The sequence below is a fragment of the Anolis sagrei genome, chromosome Y, assembly GCF_037176765.1.
Source record: "Anolis sagrei isolate rAnoSag1 chromosome Y, rAnoSag1.mat, whole genome shotgun sequence".
NCBI classification, from domain to species: Eukaryota; Metazoa; Chordata; class Lepidosauria; order Squamata; family Dactyloidae; genus Anolis; species Anolis sagrei.
In genome coordinates, this window is record NC_090035.1 from 8,579,058 (window position 1) to 8,592,130 (window position 13,073).

At 47.3% G+C, this 13,073-nt stretch overlaps 1 protein-coding gene across 2 annotated transcripts; it reads left to right on the top strand.

The window, feature by feature from the left end:
• The first annotated feature begins 452 nt into the window (after positions 1-452).
• Positions 453-11,810, top strand: LOC137094716 (QRFP-like peptide receptor). 2 transcript variants are annotated; one of them, XM_067462157.1, is made up of 2 exons: positions 453-731; positions 9,298-11,810. In XM_067462157.1, the coding sequence occupies exon 2, from the start codon at positions 9,444-9,446 to the stop codon at positions 10,692-10,694; it is 1,251 nt and encodes a 416-aa protein (XP_067318258.1). In that variant the 5' UTR covers positions 453-731; positions 9,298-9,443; the 3' UTR covers positions 10,695-11,810. The 2 variants fall into 2 exon arrangements, with proteins under 2 accessions (XP_067318258.1, XP_067318257.1); XM_067462156.1 differs by lacking the exon at positions 453-731 and adding an exon at positions 751-1,033.
• Positions 11,811-13,073: the final 1,263 nt, after the last annotated feature.

Below are 13,073 nucleotides of genomic sequence, written 5' to 3' on the forward strand. Positions count from 1 at the left end.
ATTCCCCCAGGCAGCAATCAGCCAGGCTTTGAAGCAGCAAGGCCATTAAATGCTAATCAAGGTGACCAATTGCAACATTCACACTTGCCTCAAATATTCAGATTCTGTTAGTACCCTTGCTTTAGTCATCCAAAGTAAGCAGCTATGGAAGAAAAGCAGACTATAAGTCAAATAAATACACAGCTGAGCTTCTCCAGAGATGAGCAGCACACAGCACTCTCTAGCAAAGATGCCCCATTTGATATCATTGACAACTCTTTCTTCGGTATCCATGGCTGCCAAACACACTGAAAGCTGGACAAAAAAAATAGTAATAGAAGAAACACCGAGGGAAAGAGAAGCCAAAGCTGATGCTGAGAGAAGAGGATGGAGTTGTTGTGCAGCATAGCTTTGGGTAGGAAAAGATGCGGTTCTCGTTTTAGGCACTAAAGAGAGTTTAGTAATGGGAAAAGTGCATCGTATGTGCTCACTGTGCGTGAAAGAGAAAGCATAGGGAGAGAGGTGTGTGTTTCTGAATAATTGGAGAAGTATATGAATGGACAGGGTTGTGTTCCTGCACATCAGGAAGGGGAAAGGTAGCACATGCCTTGTCGCTTGGAGTAAAGTTTGTGTGGTTCAAGAGATTGCACGGATGCTTCCGACATCTGCCCAGGGATGCAGAAGTCTCTCTCTGCACAAGAGCTTCGCAGCATGGAGAAGAGCGCAAGGAAGGACGCAGTGCCCGAAACGGGGTAAGAAAATGGGCTTTGGAAAGTGAGCTGAGAGTGGGGTTGAGTTTTGGAAGGATGGGGTTGGGAGGAAAGAGCTCACAGATCATGGGAGATGCATTGGGGCTTGGAGCAGGACTTGGCATAATCCTGGCAGGAGGGGGAGTTGTGGGTTGTGCAATGTGCATTGTCAGGACAGGAGAGAGCGGGTTCGGAGCAGCGAAGGAGAAGAACCGCAGAGGTTGAAGAAACCCTCCTTTGGAAATTATCCTTCACAGGGATAGATGCATCGCTCCGGAGGAACTTCCCCACTTTGTGGACTCAGAGTAAGTGCCTTTGCCTTGGAAAGAACAGCATTTGGAGGGAAGTAACAGGGCTGGAAGGGAGCCATTCCCTCCTTTCCTTTGGGGAAAGCAATGTCAAAGGATGAGGGCTGGATGGGAGCTGTCCTTTCAGCACCAAGCTCCAGGAGGGGAGAATAATCAGATTTATTGGCTAAGGTGTAATTCTTTGTCCAGGGTCTGTCTTAATAATATACAATCGATAAATGACTGGCCATTAAATCACAGCACATCCTGCCTTTGCACTACAGAGCTCAAAGCCGCTTATATAAAATATATTAAATGCATCTTCCTCTTTTTCAAATCACTCTGTATCTGTTCTCCTCTCCTTCTCTATTTGTTTAATCTTCATATCAGCCCTGCCAAGTAGGTTAGCATGATAGACCCAGGTGAGTTTCATAGCCAGGAGAGGATCCGAATGTGGTTTCATTCAGTTTCCTCCAATTAGCCTCCATCCAAATGTACTGGACAACATCTCCCATCATCTCCATCTGCTACAGTTGGTGAAGGTTGATGGAAGTTGGAGTCGGACACAATGAAGGATGCTGGGTTGGAAGAATGCTGCTCTAATCACTATGCGCCCACCTACATTGCCATTTATAGAGCAGGGGTTCAGCTATGGGATTTGAGGTTCCTCCTCCTCCTCCTCCTCTTCTTCCTCTTCCTCTTTTTCTCTTCCATCCCAGTCTCTTCTTTATCTCCTCCACCTTCCTCATCCTCTTTTTCCTCTCCTTCTTTTTCTCTTCCTCCTCCTCTTCTTCCTCTTTTCCTCTTCTTCCCCATTCTCTTCTTTATCTCCTCCTCATTCCTCTTCTTCTTCCTCCTACTCCTCCTCTTCTTTCTCTTCTTCTTTTTCTCTTCCTCCCCATTCTCTTCTTTGTCTCCTTCTCTTTCCTCCTCTTCGTCTTCATCCTCTTTCTCTTTTTCTCTTCCTCCCAATTCTCTTCTGTATCCTGCTTCCACCTCTTCCTCCTCCTCCTCTTCTTCTTCCTTTTATCTCTTCCTCCCCATTCTCTTCTTCATCCTACTAATTCCTCCTCTTCTTCCTCCCCTTCCACCTCCTCCTCTTCTTCCTCTTTTTCTTCCTCCCCATTCTCTTCTTTATCTCCTTCTTCCTCCTCCTCTTCTTCTTCTTCTTCCTCTTTCTATTTCTCTCTTCCTCTCCAATTTCTTATTTATCTCCTCCTGCTTCCTCCTCTTCCTCCTCCCCTCCTTTTCTTCTTCCTCTTCCTATTTCTCTCTTCCTCACCATTCTCTTATTTATCACCTCCTCATTCCTCCTCTTCTTCCTCCTCTCCTTCCTCCTATTCCTCTTCTTCCTCTTCCTCTTTTTCTCTTCCTCTCCATTCTCTTCTTTATCTCCTCCTGCTTCCTCCTCTTCTTCCTCCTTCTCCTTATTCCTCTTCCTTTTCTCTCTTCCTCCCCATTCTATTATCTCCTCATTCTTCTTCTTCTTCTCCTCTTCTTCCTCTTTTTCTCTTCCTCTCCATTCTCTTCTTTATCTCCTCCTGCTTCCTCCTCTTCTTCCTCCTTCTCCTTATTCCTCTTCCTTTTCTCTCTTCCTCCCCATTCTCTTATCTCCTCCTCATTCCTCCTCTTCTTCCTCCTCCTCTTCCACTTTTCCCTTCCTCCGCATTCTCTTCTTTATCGCCTTCTCATTCCTCCTCTTCTCCCTCCTCCTCTTTTCTTCTTCCTCTTCTTCTTTTTCTTTTCCTCCCCGTTGTCTTCTTTATCTCCTCCTGCTCTTTCTTCCCCCTCTTCCTTCTCCATCTCCTTCTCTTCCTCTTCTTCTTCCTCCTCCTCCTCCTCCTCTTTCCCCCTCTCTCCTTTTCTTCTTCTTAAGGTTCAACCTGGCTCTCTTGATTTTCTGATTTCAAAGGGATTTCCTCTGCAAAGGACAACCCAAAGTGTCCCTTTGAAGCCCAATTGGCCAATCTGGATGTTACTTGTTGTGCCTGCAACAAGCTGCAGACAGGCAGCGTTCACGCCAAGCCAAACGAACCAGCTTTTAAAGCACTTCAGGAATCTTTATTGTTTATGAGACCCTCATTTGATCCTCACACGCACACGCAATTTCTGGGCCTGGCGCTGTGCCTCCAATCCCAAGTAATGGTGCAAAGTACCTCATCCTCATTGCACCAGAATTACCCAGCGGGTGTCAAGAATATTTCCTCATGCTGCAGAGCTTTACTCTGTGTTACTATGTTCAGGGTGCTCTATCCGCAAGGGAGCACCCATATTTATCCGTGTGCGATATTCCCAGTCCGTCCTCACTCCACAAAGGCAGCTAAGCATCATCAAACCCAAGCAATGTTGACAGGGACGCCCCGAAGCACATGCAACCTGAGTCCACATTACAAGGTATGACTACCAAAGCACACTTCAGATTAATCCGACATCCGTAGATATTCATGCGAAAGAACCACTTTTGCCTGGCAGCTAAAGACTAGCAAAGGCAGGGTCTGGTGGAGACAAAGGAAAACTAAGGTCAGCTGTTGCAAGCACTACAAGAAATACCCATGTTCCCTTGCATTTACTGTGTAAACCTGATTGAGTTCAAGGAGACTTTGGACAACTTATTGTACCTGGTTTTCCTGAAAGTGAGTCTCAATGAACTTACCTCTGAGTACAGAATGGCACACTTTGTCTGAAATATGCATATATCTGACTACAGACTCACTGTCCAAAATCTTGGGTCCTTTTCATCAATTTTATTAAATTGCTAGCTTGGGGACCCAGTGGTGCCCATGTTATATGAAAAAGGCATTGTTAAATGTATTCTCGAAGGCTTTCATGGCCGGAATCACTGGGTTGCTGTAGGTTTTTCCGAGCTATATGGCCATGGTCATGGAAGGCCTGGGTGCCAAGTTTGGTCCAGGTCCATCATTCATGAGGGTTGCAGTGGTCTGTGGGAGCTGAAGTGATTGAAAGTACTGCAAATCCCATCATCCGTAGTCAATCCTCCCCATAACTGCACCAGGACATTAAGTGGGTCATGAGGGGTCTGTATGCCAAATATGGTCCAGGTCTGTCATTTGTGAGGGTCGCAGTGGTCTGTGGGCACCAAATGAGATGAAGGTACTGCAAATCTCATCATCCATAATCCATTCTCCCCAAACTGCACCAGGACATGAGATGGGTCATGGGAGGTCTGGGTGCCAAGTTTAGTCCAGATCCATCATTCATGAAGGTCGCAGTAGTTTGTGGGAGCTGAAGTGATTGAAAGTACTGCAAATCCCATCATCTGTGGTCAATCCTCCTCCTAATCGCTTCAGGATGTAAAGTGGGTCATTTGGGGGGGGGGGTCTGTGTACCAAAAATGATCCAGGTCCGTCATTCATGAGGGTTTCAATGGTCTATGGGAGCTAAATGAGGTGAAGGTACTGCAAATCTCATCATCCATGCTCCATTATCTCCCAAAGTACACTAGGACATGAGGTGGGTCATGGAAGGTCTGAGTGCCAAGTTTGGTCCAGGTCCATCATTCGTGGGGGTTGCAGTGGTCTGTGGAAGTGGGAGCCAATCAGAAAGCTGCCACAAGTCCATCATTCATGGGGGTCACAGTGGTGAAGGTACTGCAAATCTCATAATCCATGCTCCATTCTCTCCCAAAGTACACTAGGACATGAGGTGGGTCATGGAAGGTCTGAGTGCCAAGTTTGGTCCAGGTCCATCATTCGTGGGGGTTGCAGTGGTCTGTGGAAGTGGGAGCCAATCAGAAAGCTGCCACAAGTCCATCATTCATGGGGGTCACAGTGGTGAAGGTACTGCAAATCTCATAATCCATGCTCCATTCTCTCCCAAAGTACACTAGGACATGAGGTGGGTCATGGAAGGTCTGAGTGCCAAGTTTGGTCCAGGTCCATCATTCGTGGGGGTTGCAGTGGTCTGTGGAAGTGGGAGCCAATCAGAAAGCTGCCACAAGTCCATCATTCATGGGGGTCACAGTGGTGAAGGTACTGCAAATCTCATAATCCATGCTCCATTCTCTCCCAAAGTACACTAGGACATGAGGGGGGTCATGGAAGGTCTGGTTGCCAAGTTTGGTCCAGGTCCATCATTCGTGGGGGTTACAGTGGTCTGTGGAAGTGGGAGCCAATCAGAAAGCTGCCAGATATATACACACATTATATAGGTAGAAGATAGATAAATAGAGATGAGTGCATCTGCATTAAGAAACAAAATAGTGTGAAAAGTCCTACTGAGAAGCAGAAAGGCACTTTCCATTTGAGGAGACCCGGATGCTTTTAATAAAACAGTAACAGCTACACAGAATGCTTTTAAAATAAGTTAGTGGATGAATGAATACTTACCTGTCCATAAATAGCAGGAGGAAGCTGGCATTTGCAAGAAAGGGAAAGAGAGAGGAAGAAAGGAAGGGGGAGGGAAGAAAGAGAGAAGGAAGGGAGGGAGGGAGGGAGGGAGGAAGGGAGGAAGGGAAGAACAGAAGGAAGGCTGAAAGGAGAAAGAGGAAATGAGGAAAGGAGGGAGGAAAGATGGAAGGAAGGAAAGAGAAAAGGGAAGGAAGGAAGGAAGGAAGGAAGGAAGGAAGGAAGGGAGAGAAGGAGGGAGGGAGAGAAGGAGGAAGGAAGGAAGGAAGGAAGGAAGGAAGGAAGGAAGGAAGGAAGGAAGGAAGGAAGGAAGGAAAGAACAGAAGGAAGGTTGAAAGGAGGAAGGAGTGAGGGAAGGAGGGAAGGAGGGGGGAAAGAGAGAAGGAAAGAGAAAAGGGAAGGAAGGAAGGAAGGAAGGAAGGAAGGAGGGGGAAGGGAAGGAGGAAGGAAGGGGAAGGGAAAGAGGAAGGAAAGAGGGGAGGAAGGAAAGGAAGAATGGAAGGAGAAAGAAGGAGAGCAGGAAGGTGAGAGGAAAGAGGGAAGGAAGGAAAAAGAAAGGGGACACACGGAAGGAAGGAAGGAAGGAAGGAAGGAAGGAAGGAAGGTGGGTGGAAGGAAGGAAGGAAGGAAGGAAGGAAGGAAGGAAGGAAGGAAGGATAGAAGGAGGGAAGGAAAAGAGGAAAAAGAGAAGGAAGGGATGAAGAGAAGGATGAAAGGAAGGAAGGGAAAGATAAAGGAAAGAGAGAAGGAAAGAAAGACAGAAGGGAGGGAGGGAGGGAAGGAAGGGATGAAGAGAAGGATCAAAGGAAGGAAGAGAAAGATAAAGGAAAGAGAGAAGGAAAGAAAGACAAAAGGGAAGGAGGGAGAGAGAGAGGGAAGGGAAGGAGGGAGGGAGGGAGGGAGGGAGGGAGGGAGGAAGGGAGGAAGGAAGGAAGGAAGGAAGGAAGGAAGGAAGGAAGGAAGGAAGGAAGGAAGGAAGGGGAAAGAGGGAGAGAGGGAAGGGAATGAAAGGAGAAAGTGAATACTTTACTGTGGAATTTGATGAAAAAAGCATAGAGATTAACAAACAGATTTAGATCATTGTTGTGTTGTTGTTGTGTATCTCCAAATCATATCTGACTTAGCTGCAACTCTAAGCACACCCTATCATAGGGTTTTTATTGAGCAGATTTATTCATGTTGACTCTCCTGATTTGACCCGTATTTAAAAACCCTCTATTTCACTGGGAGGATTTCATCAGAGGTGTGCTGAAACCAAGAGGGGTTGAAGTTGCATTAACCTAAAGCCCTTGCCCTGGATAGCTGAGCCCTTGACTGCTTTTCAGGCTTTTGGTTTTTATATCCTCCATTAGCTGCCTACTGAGATATTAGGATGGAAATGAAAGAGAGCGTGATTGATGGAGGAGATAAAAGGTGCTCGTCCTTACAGTCCTACGAATTGTAGACCATGGCTGAGTACTCCTTGGACAATTCCGGTTTGGGGATTCTGGGAGTTGTAATCCTAAATGCAATCCTGACCCCAGGGCTATGCTTTGGCAGTGGGTTTTTTCCATCACTGATTAATTATAGAATCATAGAACCCTAGAGTTGGAAGAGACCTCTTTGGCCATCCAGTCCAACCCCATTCTGCCAAGAAGCAGGAAAATTGCATTCAAAGCACTCCTGACAGATAGCCATCCAGCCTCTGTTTCAAAGCCTCCAAAGAAGGCGCCTCCACCACACTCCTGGGCAGAGACTTCCACTGCTGAACAGCTCTCACAGTCAGGAAGTTCTTCCTCATGTTCAGGTGGAATCTCCTTTCTTGTAGTTTGAGGCCATTGTTCCACTTCCTAGTCTCCAGGACAGCAGAAAACATGCTTGCTCCCTCTTCCCCGTGACTTCCTCTCACATATTTATACATGGCTATCATGTCTCCTCTCAGACTTCTCTTCTTCAGGCTAAACATGCCCAGCTCCTTAAGCCACTCCTCGTAGGGCTTGTTCTCCAGACCCTTGATCATTTTAGTCGCCCTCCTCTGGACACATTCCAGCTTGTCAATATCTCTCTTGAATTGTGGTGTCCAGAATTGGACACAATATTCCAGGTGTGGTCTAACCAAGGCAGAATAGAGCATGGGGAGCATGACTTCCCTAGATCTAGACACTATGCTCCTATTTATACAGACCAAAATCATGGCTAGGGTTTGACTGGATTGTCTTTGAGGTCTTCACCAGTTTGCTTTGTTTATTTATCGTGTCAGAAGCAAGTTGAGGGTACAGTTAAGATGCATTTGAAAACGCAAACAAAGTTTAACAAAAACTTGGCATTGTGCTAAGTGTCCTTTGACCAGACGCTGGCCACTTGTAGGGCCTCTGGTATGAGAAGGTCCTCCATTGTGCATGTGGCAGGACTCAGGTTGCAATGTAGTAGGTGGTCTGTGGTTTACTCTTCTCCACACTCGCATGTCGTCGACTCCGATTGTGGCCCCATTTCTTAAGGTTAGCCCAGCATCTCGTGGTTACAGAGCGCAACCTGTTCAGCGCCTTCCAGATCTCCCAATCCAAGAGGGAGTTTCTCATCCGGTCTCAGTCACTGATTATGGTTCTGGGTTCTAACCTGCCACTTTTGGATTCTTGCTTGCTGAGGTGTTCCTGCAAGTATCTCTCTCAATCTTAGGAAGATGTTTCTTGATTAGAGAAATGGGCCAAAAACTAACAAAATGAAGTTCAACAGTGACAAATGCAAGATACTCCACTTAGGCAGAAAAAATGAAATGCAAAGATACAAAATGGGGGACGATGCCTGGCTCGAGAGCAGTAAGTGTGAAAAAGATCTTGGAGTCCTCATGGACAACAAGTTAAACATGAGCCAACAATGTGATGCAGCAGCGAAAAAGCCAATGGGATTTTGGCCTGCATCAATAGGAGTCTAGTGTCTAGGTCTAGGGAAGTCATGCTCTATTTTGCCTTGGTTAGACCACACCTGGAATATTGTGTCCAATTCTGGGCACCACAATTGAAGAGAGATATTGACAATCTGGAATGTGTCCAGAGGAGGGCGAATAAAAGGATCGAGGGTCTGGAACAAGTCTTATGAGGAGCGGCTTAAAGAGCTGGGCATGTTTAACCTGAAGAAGAGAAGGCTGAGAGGAGACATTATGAGGGCCATGTATAAATATGTGAGAGGAAGTCATAGGGAGGAGGGAGCAAGCCTGTTTTCTGCTGCCCTGGGGAGTAGGACACAATGGAACAATGGCTTCAAACTACAAGAAAGGAGATTCCATCTGAACATTATGAAGAACTTCCTGCCTGTGAGATCTGTTCAGCAGTGGAACTCTCTACCACGAAGTGTGTTAGAGGCTCCTTCTTTGGAAGCTTTTAAACAGAGGCTGGCCATCTGTCAGGGGTGCTTTGAATGCAATTTTCCTGCTTGGCAGGGGGTTGGACTGGATGGCCCATGAGGTCTCTTCCAATTCTATGGGTCTATGATTTAAGGCGTTGGCTTACTGGCTGATATCAAAACAGAGGATGGGCCAGAGATGTCACTGCCTTGGTCCCTTCATTATTGACTGCTACTTCCCAACGGATGTGAGGTGGTGCAATACCAGCTAAGCAGTATAATTTCTCCAGTGGTATGGGGCGTAGACATCCTGTGATAATGCAGCATGTCTCATTAAGAACCACATCCAGTGCTTTAACATGTTGAGATGTATCCCATACTGGGCATGTGTATTCAGTAGCAGAGGAGCAAAGCACAAGGGCAGATGTCTTCACTGTACCTGGTTGTGATCCTCAGGTTGTGCCAATCAGTTTCGTATATTATTTCTAGCACCCACTTTTTGCTTGATATTCACCAGTTCTATGATTCTGTTATTCTGTTATTCTAAGTCCATTATCCACACTAATTAGACCATTTTCTATCCAACACTCTCTTTTACAGATCTGGAGAGCTCCCTCTAAACCCTCAGGATTTTTCTGGAGGCTTGCTGTAGGAGGAGAAACTCCGTATTTGTTCGCTATTCACGGTCTGGACATCATTTCCACTTCTGTTTGTCCTCCTCCATGTGACGGAGAGAAGAGAGAGCCATGAACGGCTCCTTCAGCCTCACAGAGATGGGGAGTCTGCTGGAGCTCTGGAAACCAGAGAATGTTTCGGTGATGGGACAAGTCAACGGGAGCCAAGAGCTGGGCTGGGAGGAGCTGGGGAAGCTCCTCTTCCTCTTCGACAAGGAGCCAGTCACCATCAGCCTCACTGTCATGTACTTGGCCTCCTTCTTGGTCGGCTTTATCGGCAACATCATGTCTCTCCGGATGCTCACCCAGAAGCGCAGAAGCCGGATGCCGCGCCTGAGCGCCACCAGAAGCCTCCTCATCAACCTGGCCATCTGTGACCTGATGGTGGTGTGTATCTGCATGCCCATCACTGCCGGCAATTTGGTCTACAAGGCCTGGGTCTATGGGGACTTCCTGTGTAGGATGGTACCTTTCATCCAGGCGATGTCCGTCTCCGCCAGCGTCCTCAGCCTCACAATGATCAGCTTGAACCGGTACTACAGTGTGCACAACCCACTCAACGCCAGGTCCTTCTTCACCCGACGGAAGATCTGGGGCACCATCCTGGTGGTTTGGGTCTTCTCCTCCACGATCTGCATGCCTCTCATATTTATGAACAAAATGGATGAGATTGGAGTTGTCCCAGGTCTTCTCCTGGCGTTTCCCATCTGCAGGGAAGTCTGGCCTCAGGAACGGGTCAAGAAAGCCTACAGCTTCCTTCTCTTCTGCATGCTCTACTGCTTGCCAGTCCTATTCAACATGGTCATTTGCTGCCTCACCGTCCATAGGCTCTGGTGTCCCACCAGACCTTTGAGGGACTGCAGTGCCTTGAACCAAACTTTGCCGACGTCCAGGTTGAAGATTCGCAAGAAGGTGGCCCAGATGGTGGTGGCTTTGGTCCTGCTCTTTGCCATCTCCTGGCTGCCCATTTACACGATGGACATCTGGATTGAGTTCAACAGTCCTAAGTCCTTGCGAGAGGTGGCCCCATCCCCTTGGGTCTTGCAGCTCCGACCGTTCGCTCAGTGGCTCAGTCTCACCAACTCCAGCCTCAACCCCATCTGCTATTGCTTCGTTGGCAACCTGTACAGGTCAGCCAAGGAAATGAAGACCAGATACCACAGGAAGATGGTCTCCCTTCTCAGCTTCTCTCTCTCAGAAAAGAGCTTACCTTCCTCAGGTCCTGAAGTGGTGTCCTACAAGGGTTCGTCTACCAAAAGGCTTGAGCCAGAGGCATCAGGGAAAAGGTGCCAGAAGAACTATAGTCCAAAAACCCAAGTGTGAAATAACCCCGTGGCCTTAGTAAGTCTCCCTTTGCTCTTCCTTTAATGGACAAGCCTTGAAATGATCGTGAGAGTTCTCAATGACACTTCCAAAGAGGAGCCATTGCCATACACTCAGGACATTAAATGGATAGATGAATGGATGGATAGGGAAAGGATAGGCCAGTATTCTGTATCATCTACATGTATACTTCTAATTCACTAACTATACTGAGCCAAGTGGGAGATACAGAAATACATAACAAAGAAGTATTCATATACAACAGTGGTTCCCAACCTGTGGGCTGTGGACCATCAGTGGTCCCCAAGAATGACAATATGGTCCATGGCCTCACCATTACTACAGTATTGCCTCGAAACCACACAGCAACGAGAGCAACTGGTCTCACAAAACCCTCTTATAGTGCCGAGGCAACGGGGATGTCGGGAGGGGAGAGGCTGACTACCCACGAAATATTTTAACTACCACATCAGCTCTAGATTATTAAATATGCTTTTCTGTGGATGAGCAGATGGCAACTACTGGATGGCATATGTTCTGTATCAGGAACTAGAGCTGATGTGGTCTATCCAATGCAATTTTCTGAATCAGCACCCCAAATAGCCAAACCAAATCTAAAGTTGACCAAAAACTGATTCATAACCCTTTTGGTACTAATGTTGGAGAGTGGTCCCTGGTCAAAGTGGTCCTTGGTCAAAGTAGTTTCTGGTCAAGTGGTTCCTGGTCAAAGTGGTCTCTGGTCAAGTGGTCCTTGGTCAAAGTGGTCTCTGGTCAAGTGGTCCCTAGTCAAAGAGGTTGCTGGTTAAGTGGTTCCTGGTCAAAGTGGTTGCTGGTCAAGTGGTCCTTGGTCAAAGTGGTCGCTGGTCAAGTGGTCCCTAGTCAAAGAGGTTGCTGGTTAAGTGGTTCCTGGTCAAAGTGGTTGGTGGTCAAATGGTCCTTGGTCAAAGTGGTCGCTGGTCAAGTGGTCCCTAGTCAAAGAGGTTGCTGGTTAAGTGGTTCCTGGTCAAAGTGGTTGCTGGTAAAGTGGTTCCTGGTCAAAGTGGTCGCTAGTCAAGTGGTCCCTAGTCAAAGTGGTCACTGGTCAAGTGGTCTCTAGTCAAAGTGGTCGCTGGTCAAGTGGTCCTTGGTCAAAATGGTCGCTGGTCAAGTGGTCCCTAGTCAAAGTGGTTCCTAGTCAAAGTGATTGCTGGTCAAGTGGTCCATAGTCAAAGTGGTCATGGGTCAAGTGGTCCCTAGTCAAAGTGGTCACTGGTCAAGTGGTCCCTAGTCAAAGTGGTCACTGGTCAAGTGGTCTCTAGTCAAAGTGGTTGCTGGTCAAGTGGTCCCTAGTCAAAGTGGTCGCTGGTCAAGTGGTCCCTAGTCAAAGTGGGCACTGGTCAAGTGGTCCCTAGTCAAAGTGGTCGCTGGTCAAGTGGTCCCTAGTTAAAGTGGTCCCTGGTCAAGTGGTCCCTAGTCAAAGTGGTCGCTGGTCAAGTGGTCCCTAGTCAAAGCGGTCGCGGGTCAAGTAGTCCCTTGTCAAAGTGGTCACTGGTTAAGTGGTCCCTGGTCAAAGTGGTCGTGGGTCAAGTGGTCCCTAGTCAAAGTGGTCGCAGGTCAAGTGGTCCCTCGTCAAAGTGGTCGCTGGTTAAGTGGTCCCTGGTCAAAGTGGTCACTGGTCAAGTGGTCCCTAGTCAAAGTGGTCGCAGGTCAAGTGGTTCCTCGTCAAAGTGGTCGCTGGTTAAGTGGTCCCTGGTCAAAGTGGTCACTGGTCAAGTGGTCCCTAGTCAAAGTGGTCACTGGTCAAGTGGTCCATAGTCAAAGTGGTCCCTAGTCCCTGGTCAAAAAAAGGTTGGGAACCACTCATATACAAGCAGTTAGTGATTTCAGTGTTGGGCTATGACACCAAAGACCAGGGTTTCATTTCTCGCTTGGCCATGGAAACCCTCTGGGTGACCATTGGGCAAGTCACATATTCTCAGCCTTAGAAAACCACATAACAGGGTCACCTTGAGGGTACACAACAACAATTTAGTACTCAGCATACCTAACTAATGTCTCCTTGCTCAACTCACACAAACTTGATGGAAATGTCATTCATCCATGCCCCAATCATAACAATTGATCTCCTTTTCTCCATGCAATGAAAGAGGTGGCGACTAGGGAAAGATGGAAGATGTGATCCATAACTTCTGGAGGTGATCCAAGAATGGGAACAGGTGGATCTGTATCAGGTTCTTTTAAGATACCTAGAGAGCTGATCAAAGTGGATGAGAAGACCTTCTGCCTTTGCAAACGCGAGAGGCATCCTTACCCAAACATGTCACTAGAGAACAGATGGGTTCTTTCTACCTTCACTGCTTGCTGTTTCCTTCTTCTGTACTCTGCATGATCAGAAACAAA